The sequence below is a fragment of the Tachyglossus aculeatus genome, unplaced genomic scaffold (assembly GCF_015852505.1).
Source record: "Tachyglossus aculeatus isolate mTacAcu1 unplaced genomic scaffold, mTacAcu1.pri scaffold_1_arrow_ctg1, whole genome shotgun sequence".
In the NCBI taxonomy this organism is placed as follows: Eukaryota; Metazoa; Chordata; class Mammalia; order Monotremata; family Tachyglossidae; genus Tachyglossus; species Tachyglossus aculeatus.
Window position 1 is genome coordinate 3,221,889 of NW_024044915.1, and position 21,203 is coordinate 3,243,091.

Sequence of the window (21,203 nt, forward strand, 5' to 3'; positions counted from 1 at the left end):
GGGGATGAAGTACGGGCCTGAGAGTCAGAGGAACTGGGTTCTAATCCCTGTTTCACCACTTGCCCGCAGTGTGACAATTTCTCTGTAACTCAGTTTTCTCAACTCCAAAATGGGGATTCAGTGCCTATTTGCCCTCCTACCTAGACTGTGAGACCTATGTGGTACAGGAACTGTAAACAGCCTGAATAGCTTGTATCGACCCCAATCACTTAAAACCGTGTGCCTCAGTTCCCTCATCTGTGAAATGGGGAATAAGACTGGGAGCCCCACGTGGGACAACTTGATTACCTTGTATGCCCCCCAGCGCTTCAAACAGTGCTTGTCACATAGTAAGCCCTTATCAAATACCATCATCATCATCACCATCATCATTACCAAATACCATAAAAATGAAAAAAAAACATATGATGGATTAATTGATTTATTGCACTCTACCCAGCTCAAGTCTTTGTAATGAGGGCATTTCTTGCTTACCAAATGTATTGTATGTCTCCCCACTCCAGTCCCCAGAGTTCCAAACCCTCCTATGACTGTGATACAAATATCTCTGCCAGCATTGGTGTTCAGTAGGAGAATGTTCATCTCCCATATGCGAGTTGCGGTGTGGGGCTTCCATCCAATTTTTCCAGTAGGTCCAAGTCCTGTTGGAATACAAATTTTGCTAATTTTTGGTGATTCCAATTACACCATCCAGAGGAGCCCCATTCCTAGTGTCCAGTCTGGCAGTGACCCTGCGGGTACTGGAGATCACACAGCAATAAATGGTGAAACAGGGATTAGAAACTAGGTCCTAACCTTTTCCAGGCCCATGCTCTTTCTAGTAGTCTACATGGCATATCTCCTCTTGATCTCCATAGCGAACACTGGGAACATCATCAATTGTATTTATTGAGCGCTTACTATGTGCAGAGCACTGTACTAAGCGCTTGGGAAGTACAAATTGGCAACATATAGAGACAGTCCCTACCCAACAGTGGGCTCACAGTCTAAAAGGGGGAGACAGAGAACAAAACCAAACATACTAACAAAGTAAAATAAATAGAATAGATATGTACAAGTAAAATAAATAAATAAATAAATAGAGTAACAAATATGTAGAAACATATATGCATATATACAGGTGCTGTGGGGAAGGGATGGAGGTAAGATAGGGGGGATGGAGAGGGGGACGAAGGGGAGAGGAAGGAAGGGGCTCAGTCTGGGAAGGCCTCCTGGAGGAGGTGAGCTCTCAGTAGGGCCTTGAAGGGAGGAAGAGAGCTAGCTTGGCGGATGGGCAGAGGGAGGGCATTCCAGTCCCGGGGGATGACGTGGGCCGGGGGTCGATGGAGGGACAGGTGAGAACGAGGTACGGTGAGGAGATTAGCGGCGGAGGAGCGGAGGGTGTGGGCTGGGCTGTAGAAGGAGAGAAGGGAGGCGAGGTAGGAGGGGGCGAGGTGATGGAGAGCCTTGAAGCCCAGGGTGAGGAGTTTCTGCCTGATGTGCAGATTGATTGGTAGCCACTGGAGATTTTTGAGGAGGGGAGGTGATTTTTGAGGAGGGAACATGAGGTGCTGGTAGTGTTTGTTGAAGTACCTGTAACGGGAAGGACAGGAGACAGCACAGATCACTATGTTAGGGCAGCAGTGGCACAGCGACAGAGAGGGGAAAGCCCCCAATGACTGCGGAGGGAAGTGAAAAGTGAGGAAAAATATTCTCTGCCTCTCTGGCAGGAAACCGCAGAGATAAAGAGCTGACTTAGAACCTGACGGGAGAGGGTGTGGTCCCAATCTTGGCCTTCCAAAAGAGAGATACGGGGACAGAGGGAAAAACTAGGGAGAATTTACAAAAATAAGCACAATTCTTTTGTCTGGAGCCACTATCCCTGAATGGAGCTTTAAGTGGTAAATGATCCATGTAAAAGTATCAGCAAAGTTTAGATGAGGATTATGGGATTGTTCCTTTTTTTGAGTAATGTCCCAAATCAGAGGAAAGAGTTCAGGTGGGGAAAAAATGCTGAGGGAGAGTGAGAAGAAGAGATAGGGAATTAGACAGAGACACAGAGAGACAGAGACAGAGAAAGTCTCATTGTTTTGGCCGATCCAGAACAGGTCAGAAAAGTCCTCCAATATATTACTGTCATGGTGAAGTTTCACCTACAAAATCTAGTAATTCATTATTACACTATATTTTTGGTTTTCATGCTTTATGTTTTACTGGAGGAGAAACATATGAAATACTTTATCCCAAGATTTTTATTAGCTATCTCCTATTAGCACCAATGAATTTTCCCTATCAATTCTTCTTAGCCATAGTGGATAACAACAACCCCATTTGCACCTAGTCAGCCCACATATGCTATTTGTCTGTTTATGCCTTTTCCAAGGCGTCTCCCCTCCCATGACCCCCCTTAACAGTTCCACCCTACTCCAGAACTGTCATCCATAGGACTCCATCCTCCACCACGTATGAGACATGTCTGCCAAGGCCCCCTGGACACTCTGTGCCATTAGCCGTTTTCATTTGATTTGAATGACCCATGGACAATTCATTCTTCTGCTTTGGACATCATCTGCCTATTTAATGGTTGCTTCTGCATGTTAATTGTGAACTGCTCTCTGTGATGTCATCATCTGCTCATTTTATTATTAATTGTTAACAGCTATTAATAGCCTTTCACCATCTGCTTATTTTATTGCCATCACATGTTAATTGTTAACTGATCTCTGTGATGTCATCATCTGCTTATTTTATTGCCATCGCCTGTTGATTGTTAACTACCTGCTCTACTGTCATTTACCTTGCTGACTTCAGCATAACCTGTCATTTCCCAAGCTCCCAGCTGCCCTTCCCATTCCTCATCTTCCCCTTTGCCTCTCCAACCCAGCTCTTTCCCCCTTTCCCCCGCCCCCACCCCTCCATCTCACCCCCTCCCTAGAATCCCTCTGTACCAGCGCAAACCCTCTACCCCTCCATTCCAATCCCACCCCTTCCCTCCTCCCCGCCTCCACCACATCCCAGTTCTCCTTTCTCATTGCCACTCCCTCTTCCCCCTCTCCCCGCCCAGGCCCCCTGCCAACTCATTCCAATCCAAATCCTCCCCACCACTCGCACCCTTTCCCCTCCCTACCCTCCTTCCAAGCTGCTTCCTAGTGTGATCTTTGGAACCCTCACTCCATTATAGGCAAGCTCCCTTTCATCACTGACCTGTTCCTTTCTAGCTTTTTCCTCCTGGCCCTAACCGAAACATGGCTCACTCCGGATGACACGGTCCCTTCAGCTGGTCTTTTCTTTTTTTTTTTTGGATGTCATTTGTTAAGCGTTTACTATGTGCAAGGCACAGTTCCTAAGCTCTTCTTCTCCCACTCCCCCACACTCACCTGAAAAGGAGGAGGTGTCGGCTTCCTTTTTGCACCCCAATGTGGCTTTTGCACTACCCTCCTTCCCCTTCCCTTTCCATCCCCTCCTTTGAAGCCCATATTATTCGCCTTTACCACCCCTTCCAGATTCTTGTAGCCGTCACCTACCACCCCCCTGGTCCCACCTCCAACTTTTTTTAATGACTTTGACCCCTTTATCACCTTCCTTCTCTCCTTTTTCATGCCCTCTCTGAACCTCGGAGAATTCACTATCCACATGGATGTCCCTGGTGACGACTCTGTCAAACGCCTTCTATCTCTCCTTGACGCTTCCAACCTCCTGCTCCACTCCACCACGCCGACTCACCAACTTGGTCACAGCCTCGACCTCATCATCTCCTACCGCTGCACTATCTCCACCCTCACCAACTCTGAAATCCCTCTCTCTGATCATAACCTTCTCATTTGCCTCTTCACTCACACTCCTCTCCCCTGTAAATCTATATTACTACCTCACAGAGACCTCCGCTCTCTCGACCCCAACCATCTTTCTGAGTGCCTCACACCCCACTTTGCCTCCCTTTACTCTCTACCCAATCTTGATGACCAGATAACTGCTCTCAGCTCTACCCTCTGTACTCAGCCCAGCTCGCTCATTCCCCGTTCTCTTCGCTGCTCTCAAACCACTAACCCACAGGGTAGGATCACTGCCCCTGTCCGCCTTCTTCACTCTTATGCTCGAGCTGCTGAAGGCTGCTGGGGAAAGTCTAAACACCAGGCCAAACTTGTTCACTTTCAGTTTATCCTTTCCTGCCTTAGCTTTGCACTCTCCTCTGCCAGGCGAAAATATTTCTCCTCCCTTATTAAAATCCATGCCCATCATATCCCCGTCAGCTCTTTCATGCATTTAACTCCCTTCTCAGGCCCGCTGTTCCTCCCCGCCTCTATCCCTCACCCCCAACGATCTGGCCTCCTACTCCATTAGTAAAATTAACTCCATCAGGTCTGAGCTCCCAGAAGTCACCCCTTCCCCTTCTCCATCCCCCCGGTCTCAGCCCTCTCCGCTACTCTCCCATCCTTCCCAGCAGTATCTTCAGATGAGATCTCCTCCCTCCTCTCAAGTGTTACTCCATCCACCTGTGATTCTGACCCCATTCCCTCTATTGTTATGAAATCCCTCACCCATTCCCTCCTCCCCACCATAACTTCCATTTTCAACCACTCACTCTCCACTGGTTCCTTCCCCTCTGCCTTCACACATGCCCATGTCTCCCCCATCTTAAAAAACCCCTCTCTTAACCCCACATCCCCTTCTAGCTATCGCCCTATCTCCTTCCTACCATTCCTTTCCAAACTCCTAGAACGAGTCATCTACACTCGCTGCCTTGAATTCCTCAACACCAACTCTCTCCTTGACCTCCTCCAATCTGGCTTCCATACCCTATACTCCAAAGAAACTACCCCCTCTAGGGTCACCAATGACCTCCTTGTTGCCAGATCCAATGGCTCCTACTCTATCTTAAACCTCCTCGACCTCTCAGCTGCCTTCAACACTGTGGATCACCCCCTTCTCCACAATATGCTATCCAACCGTGGCTTCACAGACTCCGTCCTCTCCTAGTTCTCCTCTTATCTCTCCGGCCATTCATTCTCAGTCTCCTTTGCGGGCTCCTCCTCCCCCTCCCATCCCCTTACTGTAGAGGTTCCTCAGTTCTAGGTCCTCTTCTGTTCTCTATCTGCACTCACTCCCTTGGTGAACTCATTCGCTCCCACGGCTTCAACTATCATTTCTATGCTGATAACACCCAAATCTGCCTCTCTGCCCCTGCTCTCTCTCCCTCCCTTCAGGCTCGGGCCTTCTCCTGCCTTCAAGACATCTCCATCTGAGTGTCTGCCCGTCACCTAAAACTCAATATGTCCAAGATCGAACTCTTTATCTTCCCTCCCAAACCCTGCCCTCTCCTTGACTTTCCCGTCACTGTAGACATCGTTCCCATCTCACAAGCCCACAACCTTGGTGTCATCCTCGACTCCGGTGTCTCATTCACCCCAGACATCCAATCCATCACCAAAACCTGCCAGTTTCACCTCCACAACATCGCTAAGATCCGCCCTTTTCTCTCTTACCCAACATTTCTCTGGGCTTCTACCTCTTCAACACCCACTTCCTCAACCATATTGACATAGGGAGTACCATGGCTTTGCTCTCGGGAAGAACTGCTGCAGTGGTCCCAACTACAGCTGTGAGCAGGAGCGGCAGGAAAAGCTGGTCGCTATTATAGGAACTCAATCGCTCCCACAGCTTCAACTATCATCTCTACGCTGATGACACCCAAATCTACGTCTCTACCCCTGCTCTCTCTCCCTCCCTTCAGGCTCGCGTCTACTACTACCTTCAAGACATCTCCATCTGGATGTCTGCCCGCCATCTAAAACTCAATATGTCCAAGACTGAACTCCTAATCTTCCTTCCCAAATTCTGCCCTCTCCCTGACTTTCCCATCAGTGTTGATGGCACTACCAGCCTTCCCGTCTCACAAGCACGCAACCTTGGTGTAATCCTTGACTCCACTCTCTCGTTCACCCCTCACATCCAATCCGTCACCAAAACCTGCCGCTCTCACCTCCACAACATTGCCAAGATCCACCCTTTCCTCTCCATCCAAACCGCCACCCTGCTGGTTCAATCTCTTATCCTATCCCGACTGGATTACTGCTTCAGCCTCCTCTCTGATCTCCCATCCTCCTGGCTCTCCCCACTTTAATCTTTACTTCACGGTGCTGCCCGGATCATCTTTGTGCAGAAACGCTCTGGGCATATTACTCCCCTCCTCAAAAATCTCCAGTGGCTGCCAATCAACCTACGTATCAGGCAAAAACTCCTCACTCTCAGCTTCAAGGCTCTCCATCACCTCGCCTCCTCCTACCTCACCTCCCTTCTTTCCTTCTACAGCCCAGACTGCACCCTCTGCCCCTCTGCTGCTAGCCTCCTCCTTTCCCGCCACCGACCCCCGGCCCACGTCCTCCCACATCCTGCAATGCCCTCCCTCCGCACATCCACCAAGCTAGCTATCTTCCTCCCTTCAAAGACCTACTGAGAGCTCACCTTCTCCAGGAGGCCTTCCCAGACTGAGCCCCCTTCTTCCCCTCCCCCTCCTGCCCCTCCTCATCCCCCCCACCTTACCTCCTTCACCTCCCCACAGCACCTGTATATATGTTTGTACATATTTATTACTCTATTTATTTTATTTGTACATATTTACTATTCTATTTATTTTACTTTGTTAACATGTTTTGTTTTGTTGTTTGTCTTCCCCTTCTAGACTGTGAGCCCGCTGTTGGGTAGGGACCGTCTCTATATGTTGCCAACTTGTACTTCCCAAGCGCTTAGTACATTGCTCTGCACACAGTAAGTGCTCAATAAATACGATTGATTGAATGAATGAATGAATAGGAGGGATGTCGTTAGCAGTATCCATGACCAGCTCCTGGTGCTGGGTCTTTACAAGTTCCCAAGCATAAGGGATCCAGGCTCTTTCCTATTCCCATGGCAATAGAACAGCATTAGGGTACCAGATCCCAGTTAAGTTTGCTGTGAGAGCTCTTGTGCGTATATCAGTTCAATCTCCCTTTATATAGGACCAGTTGATTCTGTGATTTGATTGAGTTGGAAAATATTTCTTCCCTTTGTGTCCATCCTGTATAGACACGTACATGACAGTCAGTCTGACAATAGAAATATGTTCTTGTCTCATAACTCTAAAGACTACCTCACTACTTTTGCATCAGTGACTATTGATTACTGTGGACATTAATCCATAATGCTTATGTACATATCTTCAAACTCTGTTGTGACACGTACCTGTAATTTATTTTAGTGCCTGATTCCCCCACTAGATTATAAGGTCTTTGAGGGCAGTGACAATGCCTACTAACTTTATCATACTCGTCCAAGCCTTCGGAACGAGGGTCTGCACATAGTAGGTCCACATAAACACTAATAATAATATTCATTATGTTCTTACTCAATGCAGGACACTGTACTAAGTACTTGGAATCATCATATGGATGTTGTCCCATGAGGAACTCAAAACCTGTGGCTAATAATTGTGGTATTTGTTAAGTGATTACTTTGTGCTAAGGACTGTATTAAGCTCTGAGCTAGATACAACATCATCAGATACAACATGGAGCTCACAGTCTACGTATAAGGGATAACAAGTATTGAATCTCCATTTTGTAAATGAGAGAACTGAAGCAGAGAGAAGTGAAATATCTGGCCGAAGATCACATACCAGGCAAGTGGCAGAACTAGGATAAGAACCCAGGTCATCTGACTCTCAAGCCTGTTCTCTGTCACACAGATTCTAATTGACTGATGTGCTCTAGGTGAATATTCATACTGATTTCACTGGGAAGGTTGCAGATACATGTCTCCCAACATTTCTGTGGGATTGCTGATCAGCATCAGAAATTCCCCACTCCACGTGCTTCAGAGATGGGACTCTCACATCCTGCAGATGGGAAGTTGAGTGGCAGGAGAAAGGTCAGCAGGACCAGTAGAAGGAATAAAACCTGGGGTTTAAAATAAGAGATCAGCAGGAATTCTGGGTCTGTCGGGGGTATTGTGCAATCCAAGAAGATGACAGAAATGGATGGGATATGGGATGATGGTGCGGTGTCTTGATGGTATAGTGGGGATAACAGAATGCAGTGGGTCCCCAGAAGAAGTGACTGATGCAATAAATTTTAACTGTGGGTAGTTGAATGTGGAGAAGCTCATAGAAACTACAAACTGCGTCTATGGGGTGACAGACGGCTTGGGATCTCAAGTGTGGGACAAATTGATAGTAAAAAAGTTCACAATGGGGATCCGGCCCCTCGTGCGCCAACTTGGAACTTCTCCCACTTCACATCAGACATACCACAGTTCTTCACACATTCAAATCCCTGCTTCTATCCCTCCTACTTCAACAAGACTTCCCCAATTTCTTTGCCAGTACTCTGAGCCATACCATCCTTTCAGCCAACTCTAGTTCTTATGAATGTGTCTATTACCAACGTCAGCACTGATGTATATTTAAGCCCTTTCTCATTTTCTGAACCCCTTGGGTTGTAAATACTTCCAATTTGTTTCCCCCACTAGAGTGAGAGGGAAAGACATGTGTCACTTAATCATTCTATACTTCCCAAGTGCCCAGTACAATGAATTGCTCCATATAGGTGCTCAATAAATATTGCTACTACTACTACTACTATTATCACTTCTGACTGTGATGGAAAACTGGAGGGTGGAGGGAATTCAGGGATTGGCTGTGAAGATAATCCATAATGGCCCTTCATAACTCCAGCTAATAGTATGCCTGTTTCTTCCCAACACAATTTCCCCATACTACCTACTTAGTTGTACCAGCCCCTCCAGAATCCTCCATCTCCCCATTCCTCCCCAGAACCTTAAGTCACACAGTGGAATGAAGAAGGGAAATAGGGCACAGCTAGGTGAAGTGGATTTTCTCTCAGTCCACCCCAAGACTTATCTCCCAAACTAACCCTCCCCACCCCCACCCTGCAAAAGCTGAGATTTTCCCTCTCTCCAGGCTGAATGCTTCCAGGGGTTTAAATGTCATGGCCCTGCTCAGGATTTCTATAACTATCCCACTCTACGTCCTCCTTCCCCTCTAACCTAGCCCTCCCCTGACCTAATCCTGGCTCCCTCAGCTGCTGCTGTGTTTCTGGTGGGCTGGAATTAGCATGAACTGACTTTTAAGGTCTTTAGTTTTTAAAGTGAGCCTGATTATCGGGTATACATAATCTCTTGTCTCCAGTGAATGCTAAAATCCTGGACATGCACAGTGACATTGTGGCCCAAGCATGAGGTTACAGGAAGTCTATTTATGAAGCACCAGCATGCTTAACATTGACCAAGAGGAGCCTAAGAAGCTCTAGGCAGCCATCTGTCTCAGTTAGCTCTAGGTAGCTCTAGGTAGCCATCTGTCTCTGGGCCAGGGAGCTACCTCTGAGGAGTGGGTCATCCTGATGAAGAGGAAAAATGTGCTTAGTTCTGTTTCTGCCTTGGAGAGATTCCAAAACTCCCGCTGAAGGGAATTCTTAAGAACATAAATTGCAAAGAAAATGATGCTACCTGATTCATCTCATTTTCTGCTTTCCCAAATCAATCAATCAATTAATCAATCGTATTTATTGAGTGCTTACTGTGTGCAGAGCACTGTACTAAGCGCTTGGAAAGTACAAGATGGCAACATATAGAGACGGTCCCTACCCAACAGTGGGCTCACAGTCTAGAAGGGGGAGACAGAGAACAAAACAAAACATATTAACAAAATAAAATAAATAGAATAGATATGTACAAGTAAAATAAATAAATTAATAGAGTAATAAATATGTACAAACATATATACATATATACAGGTGCTGTGGGGAAGGGAAGGAGGTAAGGCAGGGGGGTGGAGAGGGGAACGAGGGGGAGAGGAAGGAGGGAGCTCAGTTTGGGTAGGCATCCTGGAGGAGGTGAGCTCTCAGGAAGGCCTTGAAGGGAGGAAGAGAGCTAGCTTGGTGGATGTGGGGAGGGAGGGCATTCCAGGCCGGGGGTTGACGTGGGCTGGGGGTCAATGGAGGGACAGGAGAGAACGAGGCACGGTGATGAGATTAGTGGCAGAGGAGCGGAGGGTGCGGGCTGGGCTGTAGAAGCAGAGAAGGGAGGTGAGGTAGGAGGGGGAAAGGTGATGGAGAGCCTTGAAGTCGAGGGTGAGGAGTTTCTGCCTGATGTGTAGGTTGATTGGTAGCCACTGGAGATTTTTGAAGAGGGGAGTAAAATGCCCAGAGTGTTTCTGGACAAAGACAATCCGGGCAGCTGCGTGAAGTATGGATTGAAGTGAGGAGAGACAGGAGGATGGGATGTCGGAGAGAAGGCTGATACAGTAGTCCAGACGGGATAGGATAAGAGCTTGAATGAGCAGGGTAGTGGTTTGGATGGAGAGGAAAGGGAGGATCTTGGCGATGTTGTGGAGCTGAGACCGACAGGTTTTGGTGATGGATTGGATGTGAGGGGTGAATGAGAGAGCGGAGTCGAGGATGACACCAAGGTTGCAGGCTTGTGAGACGGGAAGGATGGTAGTGCCGTCAACAGTGATGGGAAATTCAGGGAGAGGGCACGGTTTGGCAGGGAAGACAAGTAGTTCAGTCTTGGACATGTTGAGTTTTACGTGGCGGGTAGACATCCAGATGGAGATGTCTTGAAGGCAGGAGAAGAAACGAGCCTGGAGTGAGGGGGAGAGAGCAGGGGCAGAGATGTAGATTTGGGTGTCATCAGCGTAGAGATGAAGCCGTGGGAGTGATTGAGGTCACCAAGGAAGTGAGTGTAGATCGAGAACAGAAGGGGACCAAGACCTGAACCTTGAGGAACCCCCACAGTAAGGGGATTGGAGAGGGAGTAGGAGCCTGCAAAAGAGACTGAGAATGAACGACTGCAGAGATAAGAGGAGAACCAGGAGAGGACGGAGTCTGTGAAGCCAAGGTTGGATAGTGTGTTGAGGAGAAGGGAGTGGTCCACAGTGTCGCAGGCAGCAGAGAGGTCGATATGGGACATTTCTTATCAGGGAATTGTTTTGAGGGAGCCAAGGTAAATGCAATGACCTTCTCCAGTCTTTGATCACAATGGGAGAGGCAGTCTTTGGGAAAATGGAACTTCCTTGTGTGCTTTGTACATGTGTGTGTCAGTGTCTTCCCTGGTCCACCCCACCTCTTAACCCACTCTGTCTCCATGTAGATCTGCTATGGCCCAGTGGACCCCAATCTCAAGGATAAAGCTCAGTTCCCATTTCTCTATCAAATCTCTATGATGTCTCCAGATCTGCACTTGGGAATGATCCGTCCCATGAAACATTTTCACTGGGTCTGGTTCTGCCTCCTGCTCACCAATGACATTAGAGGGGAGACATTCACGAAGACCATGACAGAGGAAATGTCCAGGAATGGAAGCTATGTGGCTTACACTGAGAGAATCTGGGGAGGCAGATTCTTTACTGAAAGTAAATTTGAGTTTACTCAAATTACTCAGAGTAATTTGAGTCTTATTACACAAACATTATTAAATCATCTGCCAGTGTGGTTATTGTCTAAGGGGATAAATTATCTTTATTGTTATTTATACATAATATGAATATTGTTCCTGTTGTTGGTATAGTTTTGGTCAGAATCTCTGATTGGGATTTTACCACAAATTTCTTTGACATAGGTAACAACGTTTTCCAAGATGCTGTGTTATTTTCTGGCCGCAGGAATGACATTCTGGGTTTCAGGTATTTTGAGCTGACCCTGAACCCTGGGAAATATCCAAAGGATGTGTTTCTACAGTCGTTATGGAGATGGACCTTTGACTATCCACCTGTAGAAGAACAGGACAGATTGCCAGTGCCAGGGCTATGTAATAAAAATGGTACTTTGGAGAGCAGGCCCATGGCCTTCTGGGACATGAATCTGTCTTTTCAGAGTTACAGTGTGTGCAGTGCATTGTATGCCATAGCTCATGCCCTCCAACAGAAACTCTTGGCCAGGAAGGAGATGGAGATGCTGGGGGATGGATAAAGTCAATTTCCTCATCCATGGCAGGTAATGCTTCCCTTCTTCCCTGAATACCAGCTCCCTAGGTAGGCTACTGTCAGCCTGTAGCCATTGGCAATATGAACCCAGGTACTCTAGGTCTTGAGTGTCTTTTACTTAGGTGCTGGCTAGTCTGGCCATCGCTGGGTCAGAGGATCATTTACTGAGGTGCCAGAGATGTTTAGAGATACTAAAATCCACCTCCTTCCTGGAAACAGTTCCTGAATACACAAGTTAACACCTACCTTGTCTTTAAAGATCTACAGCTGGTCTGTCCAGTCCCCTCAGCTCCTTTGGCTCAGGTTATCATGGGAACATCAAGGGGTGAGCAGATAGTGATGGGCTGGAATCCAATCACTGGTGTTAATCTCTCCCTCCAGCTCAACTCGCTCCTAAAGAACACTCGATTCCACACCAAGGCTGTTGACCAGGTTGATTTGGATGGCCTCCACAGGGTAATAAGTAGAATTGAAATCTTGGATGATCAGAATTTACAGAATGGCACCGGAGCCCATGTTAAAGTGGGACAATTTGGCCCCTGGCCCCAGCTGGAAAATATTTCAACATCAGGAAGGAGCAGATAACTTGGGACCAGCTATTTTCTCAGGTAATGTAGTAGTAGTAGTAGTCCTAGTAGTAGTAATATGATTAGCAGTAGTAGGAATAGTAATAGCAGTACTATTAGTAGTAGGAAGAGGAGGAGGTGGCTGTGGGGAGGCAGGGAGGAGTATTTATTGAGGATCTACTTGGTGCAATGCACTGTCTTAGAAAATTGGAAAGTACAGAAGCATGAAGAGACAGGTTTTCTGCCCACAAGGAACTTAAAGATTATCGAGGAGGTAAAAATCAATTCCATTGTCTGTCGGGACACAAAAAGGAAATGATTCTCCCCTGGCAGCATCCCTGGGCTTTGGTTCCCACTGATGGTGGTACACAAACAGAAATAACCAACTCCAGCAGAAAAAAACAACAACAACAAGAATCAGTTTGTTGAATGTTGTATATTGAATGTTTTGCAGACTCAAATTCTCTTTATCATTGCATTTGCTTTTTTCACTCTATTATTAATCTTTTTTGAAGATAAAAGTTACCATGATAACTCAGTCTACATATGTACTCATGGCTCAGTCACCTAGAGGATAGAGGTCAGGATGTTCTTGTGATAGCACAATATCTGTCACTAAATACGAAGCTGCAAGGTGATTGAGTGTTTTAAAGCCTATGGTAAGGAATTTCTGTTTGATGCATAGGTGGATAGGCAACCATTGGAGTTTCTTGATGTGAGGAAACATGGGTTGAAGGTGTTTGTATAAAAATGATCCGGGCAGCAGAATGAAGTATGGATTGGAGTGGGGAGAGGCAGGAGCCAGAAGGGTCAGCAAGGAGGCTGGTAGTGTAATCAAGGTGGGATAGGATAAGTGCTTGGATTAACATGATAGCAGTATGGATAGAGAGGAAAGAGCAGATTTTAGCGATGCTGTGAAGGTTGAACTGAACGGATTTAGTGATAGATTGAATAGGTATGCTGAATGAGAGTGATGAGCCTAAGTTAACACCACGGTTATGGGTTTTTGACACAGGAAAGATGGTGGTGCTGTCTAGAGTGATAGGAAAGTTGAGGGGCATGACAGGGTTTGGGTGGAAGATAAGAAGATCTGTTTTGTTCATGTTAAGTTTGAAATGACGACAGGACATCCACGTAGTGATATCTTAAATGCAGGAGCAACTGAAAGACTGCAGATAGGGAGAGAGATGAGGGCTGTAGATGTAGATTTGGGAATCATCTGCATAGAGGTGGTAGTTGAATTCAGAAATCATGGGAATGAATGAATTCTCCAAGGGAGTGGGTATAGATGGAGAATAGAAGGGGATAGAGAACTGAACTTTGAGGGACACTCACAGTTAGCGGGTGGGATGCAGAGGAGGAGCCTGCAAAAGAGACTGAGAGTGAGCAGGCAGAGCGATAGGAAGAGAACCAGGAGAGGTGAGTGTCAGCGAAGCCAAGGTTGGATAATGGTTCCAGGAGATGGGGGTGATCGTCATTGTGGGAGGCAGACAAGAGGTCAAGTAGGATTAGGATACAGTAGAAGCCATTGGATTTGGTAAGAAGGAGATCATTTATGAACTTTGAGAGGCTGATTTCTGAGTAGCAGAGGGAACAGAAGCCAGATTGAAAGGGGTCAAGGAAGGAACTGGCAAAGAGGAATTTGAGACAGTGGGGAATTGGAGAAGAGGAATTTGAGACAGTGGGTATAAATAACTCACTTAAGGAGTTTGGAGAGGAATGGTAGGTGGGAGATGGAGTGATAACTGGAGGGAACTGTGGGATCAAGGGAGGGTTTACTTAGGATAAGGGTGACATGAGCATGCTCGAAAGCAGTGGAGAAGAAATCATTGGAGCACAAACAGTTGAAAATGGCTGTTATGGAGAGAAGATGGGAGAGGGCAAATGCTTTGATAAGGTGTGAAGAGTTAGGGTCAGATGTGGAGGTAGATGTGATGGATTTTAAGAGAAGTCAGGAAATTTCTAGAGATACTGCTGGGAAAGATAGGACTGTGACTATAGGATTGGATTTGAGAAGCAACTTCGCTTAGTGGAAAGAGCATGGGTTTGAGAGTCAGACTTCATGGATTCTAATCCCAGCGCTGCTACATGTCAGCTTTGCGACTTTGGGCAAGTCACTTCACTTCCCTGTGCCTTAGTTACCTCATCTGTAAAATGTGGATTAGGACTGTGAGCCCCACTTGATTACCTTATGTCTACACCAGAGCTTAGAACAGTATTCGGCACATAGTAAGTGCTTAACATCATCATTATTATTATTATTGTAGAAGAGTTGAAGAAGGGGCAGGAGAAAGGAGAGACTGAAAAGGAGCAGGGGAGATTTTAGGTAGATCATGCCTGATAGTTTCAATTTTCTCAATAAAGTAGGTAGACAGGTCATTAGAGGCAGGAGATATGGAGGTGGGGGTGGGGTGGGGAGGGGCAACGGCCTGGAGAACAAAATTAAATGTCTGAAACAACTGGTAAGGGGTATGGGGATGGGCATCAATAAGGATGGACTAAGAATTTTGATGGGCAGAGAAGAGGGCAGAATTAAAGCACTCAAGGAGAAACTTGAAGTGAACAAAATTGGCCTGTTACCTAGATTTCTACCAGCGGCGCTCTGTGGCTCATGCAGAAGAGTGAAGGAGGCAGACTGTGCAAGTGATCCAGGGCTGTGGGTTAGTGGTATAAGATCAGCGAAGTAATAGGGGAGCATGTGCGTGCAGTAGAGTGGGTGGTATAGGGTGCCAATTTGGTCATCAAGGGAAGATATCAAGAGTATTCATTCATTCATTCAATCGTAGTTATTGAGCGCTTACTGTATGCACAGCACTGTATTAAGCCCTTGGAAAGTACAGTCTGGCAACAGATGGAGACAATCCCTACCCAACAACGGGCTTAAATTCTAGAAGGTGGGGGAGACAGCCAACAAAACAAAACAAGTAGAAAAGCATCAATAGCATCAAAATAAATACATACTTGAGCAAATTGGATGGATCAAAATATCAGAGGTCTCTGTCGGGGAATAAGACAGGTTTGTCGGGAGGAGGTGTGTAGGAGAGGAGCCAGGTGAGGACGTTGTGGTCAGATAGGGGGATTTCCGAGTTGGTGATGACAGAGATTGTACAGAGGCCGGAAATGATGAGATGAAGTGTGTGTCCAAGTTTATGTATGTATGTGTGTGCGTGTGCGCATGCGCGTGTGTGTGTGTGCGCGTGCGTGTGTGTGTGTGTGTGTGTGTATTCTGTCGGTTCCATCTTCGCAGCATCGTTAGAAGCCACCCTTTCCTCTACATCCAAAATGCTATCTTGTTAATCCAAGCACTTATCCTATCCCACCTTGATTATTGTACCAGTCTCCTTGCGGATCTCCCTGCCTCCTGTCTTTTCCCACTCCAGTCCATACTTCACTCTGTTGCCCGGATCATTTTTATACAAATACCCTCAGTCCATATCTCCCCACTCCTCAAGAAACTCCAGTGGTTGCCCATCCATCTATACATCAAACAGAAATTCCTTACCATTTGCTTCAATCAACTTGCCCCCTATCCTACAACTCAGCCAGCACACTTGGTTCCCCTAATGCTAAACTCACTGTTTCTCAATCCCATCTATCTCACTGCAGACCACTCAACCGCATCCTTCCTCTGGCCTAGAATGCTCTGCCTCCTCAAATCCAACAGACAATGACTCTCCACCTGTTCAGAGTCTTATTGAAAGCACATCTCGTCCACGAGGACTTCCCTGATTAAGCCCTCCTTTCCTCTTCTCTCACTCTTCAGTATCCCCCTGAATTGCTCACTTTATTCATCCCCCCTCCCAGCCCTACAGCACATATGTACATATTTGTAATGTAATTTACATACTTTCATTAATGTCTGTCTCCCCCTCTAGACTGTAAGCTCATTGTGTGCAGGGAATGAATCTGTTTACTGTTGCATTTTGCTCTCCCTGGAGCTAAATACAGTGCTCTGCATACAGTAAGTGCTCAGTAAATACAACTTAATCAATTAAGGAATGAATGAATTGTGAGTGAGTGAGCTGGGGTGGAGCACAAGGTCAGTGGACTTGAGGAGTGATTGAGAGCGGCCAGAGGAAGGGTCACCATGAACATCTATGTGGGTAGTGAAGTCCCTAAGGATCAATACGTGGATGGAAAAAGAGAGAAGGAATGTGAGAAATGGATCAAAATGGTTCAAAAAGTTGGAGTTGGGGTCTCATGGGGTGGAGACTACTATGACTAGTATCTGGAGTAGGTGTTACTATCAAGTACCATCTAATGGGAGAGATAGACATTTAAATAAATTACAGAGTGTGGAAGTAAAAATGTAAGAAGATGTACCAACCATATTGGCAGAAGAGCTTGTTTCTGCACTGTAGGAGACAGAATAATAGCTACGTTACCCAAATAGATTTACAGATAGAAGTGTAGAACCATCCAAAGATATCCCTGAAAGATAAGAGCGACAATGATCTCAGCCTACCCTAAAGTGATAGGCATGGAGGCAGGTGAATCCAGTTAATTCGATATTTTGGGGGATGAATGAGTGAGAGTCTCTGATTTGGGTTGGTTCTGTTCTCTTTGTACTGTGTGTACCCCATCTCCTCCTATCTGGTAAAGCTTCATACCTTTCAATGTCCATCCCAGGGATTGTACAACTGGGCTGGGAGGGGGAGTTATTGAATGAGATGCAAGATTTTCATTCTGACCCAGAACGCCCAAGGGCTGTGGAAAATGGTGAAACAATGATCTCGTATCTGTCTATGATTGGAATTGATTGTCTCGTGCCTCTTTGTAAGGAGTGTAGTATTGCCCTGAGATCACCACAGGCTTTCTTCTCTTCCTCCATTCCCCTGAGTCTTACAAAGGAAAGCCGAATCCCTCTTTCATGTCCTTGATCAGATCCTTTGCTCCGTGTGCAGTGAGAGCTGTGGACCGGTGTTCAGGAAAACATCTGGGGAAGGAAAAGCTGTCTGCTGCTATGACTGTGTCCCCTATTCTAAAGGACAGATCACCAATCAGGCAGGTAGGTGTCTGCAGCGACGGGTTTTCCTGATAAAAGACTGGTGATCAGAACAAAGCTTTCTGGGAGGGCTTTCTGAGAACAAGAAAGCAATTGGGATTAGGAGTTGACACTTTAGGAGGCCTAGAATCTGGAATACTTCCACAGTCAACTAAGCACTGGGTCCTCAACCGCCACCAGTTCCTCCCGCCCACCCCTCCCCCCGGGTTACACTTATGTCTTTCAACTCCATTGCTTTCTCCTTACCAGTGTTTCTTTTGGTGTCTGTATTCCCGGCTGGACTGGAAACTCCTTGAGGGAAGGGACCATGTCTAGTGATTCAATTGTACTTTCTCAAGTGCTTAATAGAGTGCTCTGCACAGAGTAAGCATTCAATGAATACCGCTCTTTGATTGATTGACTGATTATTTGCTTGATAATGGAGTGCTGACTGATCAGAAGCTTTCACCCATGCCACCTAAAGCAGCCATCCTGTCCATCCAACTTGGGATTCAGTCTCTGACAGAGGCATCAGGATGTTTGGAGGTTGTGTGTGTGTTAGTTGCCCTCCTGGACACCCATCCTCCTATTTTCCCTCTTGTCATGATGGTTGTTGGATTGCGGGACAACATTTCTCGTTCTACCCAGTCCATTCTTTGCGATTTGGGAAACTTCAAACAACTCACCTTTCCGCCTTTGATTCTCTAGATTAAGCAGAAACCATCATTCAGATTGTCCTCTTCATGAAGCTCCTCCCTCCATCTGATTATCCTTGTTGCCCCTCCCTTTTCTCCTTTCCACCTCTATTATGAACTTCTTACATTCAGCAACCGGAACTACCCACCTTATCCTAGGCATGGTGTGAAATCCCATTTATTCCATTCAGATATGGATCAATGTACAAAGTGTCCTGAAGATGAATATCTGAATTATCGAAGAGATCAGTGTAACCTGAAAATACTGACCTTCCTGTCCTATGACACACCTTTGGGAATGGCTCTGGTGTTCATAGCTCTTGGTTTATCACTCCTCACTGCTCTGAATTTGGAGATAATTATACACCACCGGGACACGCCAGCCAGTAGTGAAAGCTAATAACCGCACTCTCAGTCACACTCTCCTCACAGCACTGTTGCTGTGCTTCCTGTCATCCTTGACCTTCATTGGCGGTCCTGGCCTGGTGACCTGTGTCTTGCGACAAACAGTGTTTTGAGTTGTCTTTTCTGTGGCTATTTCCTCCGTGTTGTCAAAGACCATCACTGTGGTCTTGGCCTTCAGGGCCACCATGCCGGGAAGCAGAATGATGATGATGGCATTTGTTAAGCGCTTACTATGTGCCAAGCATTGTTCTAAGCGCTGGGGTAGATACAAGGTAATCAGGTTGTCCCACGTGGGGCTCACATTCTTAATCCCCATTTTACATATGAGGTAACTGAGGCACAGAGAAGTTAAGTGACTTGCCCAAAGTCACACGGCTGATCAGCAGAATGTGGACTTGGTTGGGCCTCCAAGGCACCCAGTTCCATCATCCTCATCTGCTCCCTAGTTCAAGTGGGTATCCTGGCTGGGAACCTCCCCTCCTGTCCCAGACTTGGACATGGTATCTGAGCCTGGTTTCATCAGTGTCCAGTAAAATGAGGGATCCACATTTGCTTTCTACTGTGTCCTTGGCTACATGGGGTTCCTGGCTCTCATCAGCTTCATTGTGGCGTTCCTGGCCAGGAGACTACCCGACAGCTTCAACGAGGCCAGGTTCTTCACGTTCAGCATGCTGGTATTCTTCAGCGTCTGGGTTCCCTTCCTGCCTACCTATCTGATTATCAAGGGCAAGGCCATGGTGGTAGCTGAGATCTTCTCCAACCTGGCTTCCAGTGCTAGTCTTCTGGGCTGTATCTTTGGGCCCAAGGCCTACATCATTCTGCTGAGGCCGGACAGGAACACAAAATTACAGCTCCTGGAGCGACAGGGGAATCATGAAATGGAATAATAGAAGTTGAGATCACCAGGGCCATTTTCAGGAGATAATGTACCCTGAGATGAGAGTTCAAATGTTGGCCACTTCCCAGGGACACGTGATGCAATATACTTCACCAAAGTATGCTCTTTCATCATATGGTGATCTCCAGCATCATCTTCTAGATCTATAATGTACCACCCTTCCCTTCATCTCTCAACCTCCCCTTCATGGATGGTCATGACGGCCTGAGTTAAGCTGAGCCAAGCGCCAATTTCTGTCCCCAGGAGAGAGTTGAAGACAGCAGCTCCCAAAGTCAGAGGGTGATCTGCCCTCTTTCTCCAGGAGAATCCTCGATGAGTCGGATTGGGAACAGCAATTCTGAATCAGGCCCTACTTTGGGCCTCTGATCCTGTCCTTTCAGGCTCTGCCCTTTTCACATTTCTTTACTCAGTAACAATAAAAATGATTCTGGTTCAATTCTCCTTCCTCTACATTTACTCAAAGCAGTGGGGAAGAAGCCACTGTAGAACAAACCGCTCAAGATGGCAATCAGGACGGGAAAAATGTAGGGGAAAGTGTTTCAATAAGGTGCAAAGGGTTGGGGTGGGAGGCGTAGGTAGAGGGATGGATTTTGACAGAAAGCAGGACATCTCCTGTTTACATACTGCTGGGAAGGAAGGGAGAGTTGAAGAAGGGACAGGAACTGGAGGGGAGCAGGGGAGATTTTAGGAAGGTCACTGCTGATAATTTCAATTTTCTCAATAAAAAAGGAAGCCAGGTCATTAAGGGCAAGGAATGTGGGAGGTGAGGGAACAGGAACAACTGGTAAGGAAAATGAGTATGGGTGTCAATAAAGATGGAGAAATACTTTTGTGAGGCAGAGGAGAGGGCAAAGTTAAAGCAAGTAAGGAAGAACTGGATCCAGGGAAAAAATCTAGGCAAATGATCCAGGCAGCAGAGTGACATATGGAATGGAATAGGGATAGGCAAGAGGTAGGGAGGGCAGCAATTAGGCCGGTATAGGAATTAAGGTGGGACAGGATTATCGTGGGAATCACCACAGATACCTGTGGTAGAAGTTTGGATGGAGATGAAAGGGAGGATTTCACCGATGCTGTGAAGGTTGAGTAACGGGATTTAGTGACTAATTGAAGATGTGCGTTGAATGAGAGAAATGAGTCGAGGACAATATCAAAGTCATGGGTTAGAGGGACAGGAAGGATGGTGGTGTTGTCTACAAGTGATGCGAAAATCAGGGGAGGACAGCTCTTGAGGAGGAAGATGAAGAGTTCCATTTTGGACAGGATACGTGTGAGGCATTGTGGGGACATCTAAGTAGAGATGTCCTGAAGGCAAGTGGAAATGTGAGACTGCAGAGAGGGAGAGAGACTGGGGCTGGAGATGTAGATTTGGGAATCAGCTGGATAGCTGTGGAAATTGAAGGCTTGGGAGCAAATGATTTCTCCAACGGAGTGAGTGTAGACGGAGAATAGAAGGGGATGCAGAACTGAACCTTGCAGAATGCCCACAGTTAGGGAGTGGGAGGCAGAGGAGGGGCCCATGATAGAGGCTGAGAAGGAGTGACCAGGGAGATAGGAGGAGAACCAGTAGAGGACAGTGTCAGTAAAGACAAAGTTGGATAATATTTCCAGGCAAAGCGGGTGCTTGACAGTGTCAAAAGTGGATGCGAGGTCGAGGAGGAATTAGAATGGAATAGAAGCTGTGAGATTTAGCAAGAAGGAG

The 21,203-nt window shown here is 46.6% G+C and overlaps 1 protein-coding gene across 1 annotated transcript; it reads left to right on the top strand.

The window, feature by feature from the left end:
* The first annotated feature begins 12,292 nt into the window (after positions 1–12,292).
* LOC119923455 (vomeronasal type-2 receptor 26-like) lies at positions 12,293–19,490 on the top strand. Its single transcript, XM_038742830.1, has 2 exons — positions 12,293–12,409; positions 19,143–19,490. The coding sequence occupies exons 1-2, from the start codon at positions 12,293–12,295 to the stop codon at positions 19,488–19,490; spliced, it is 465 nt and encodes a 154-aa protein (XP_038598758.1).
* Positions 19,491–21,203: the final 1,713 nt, after the last annotated feature.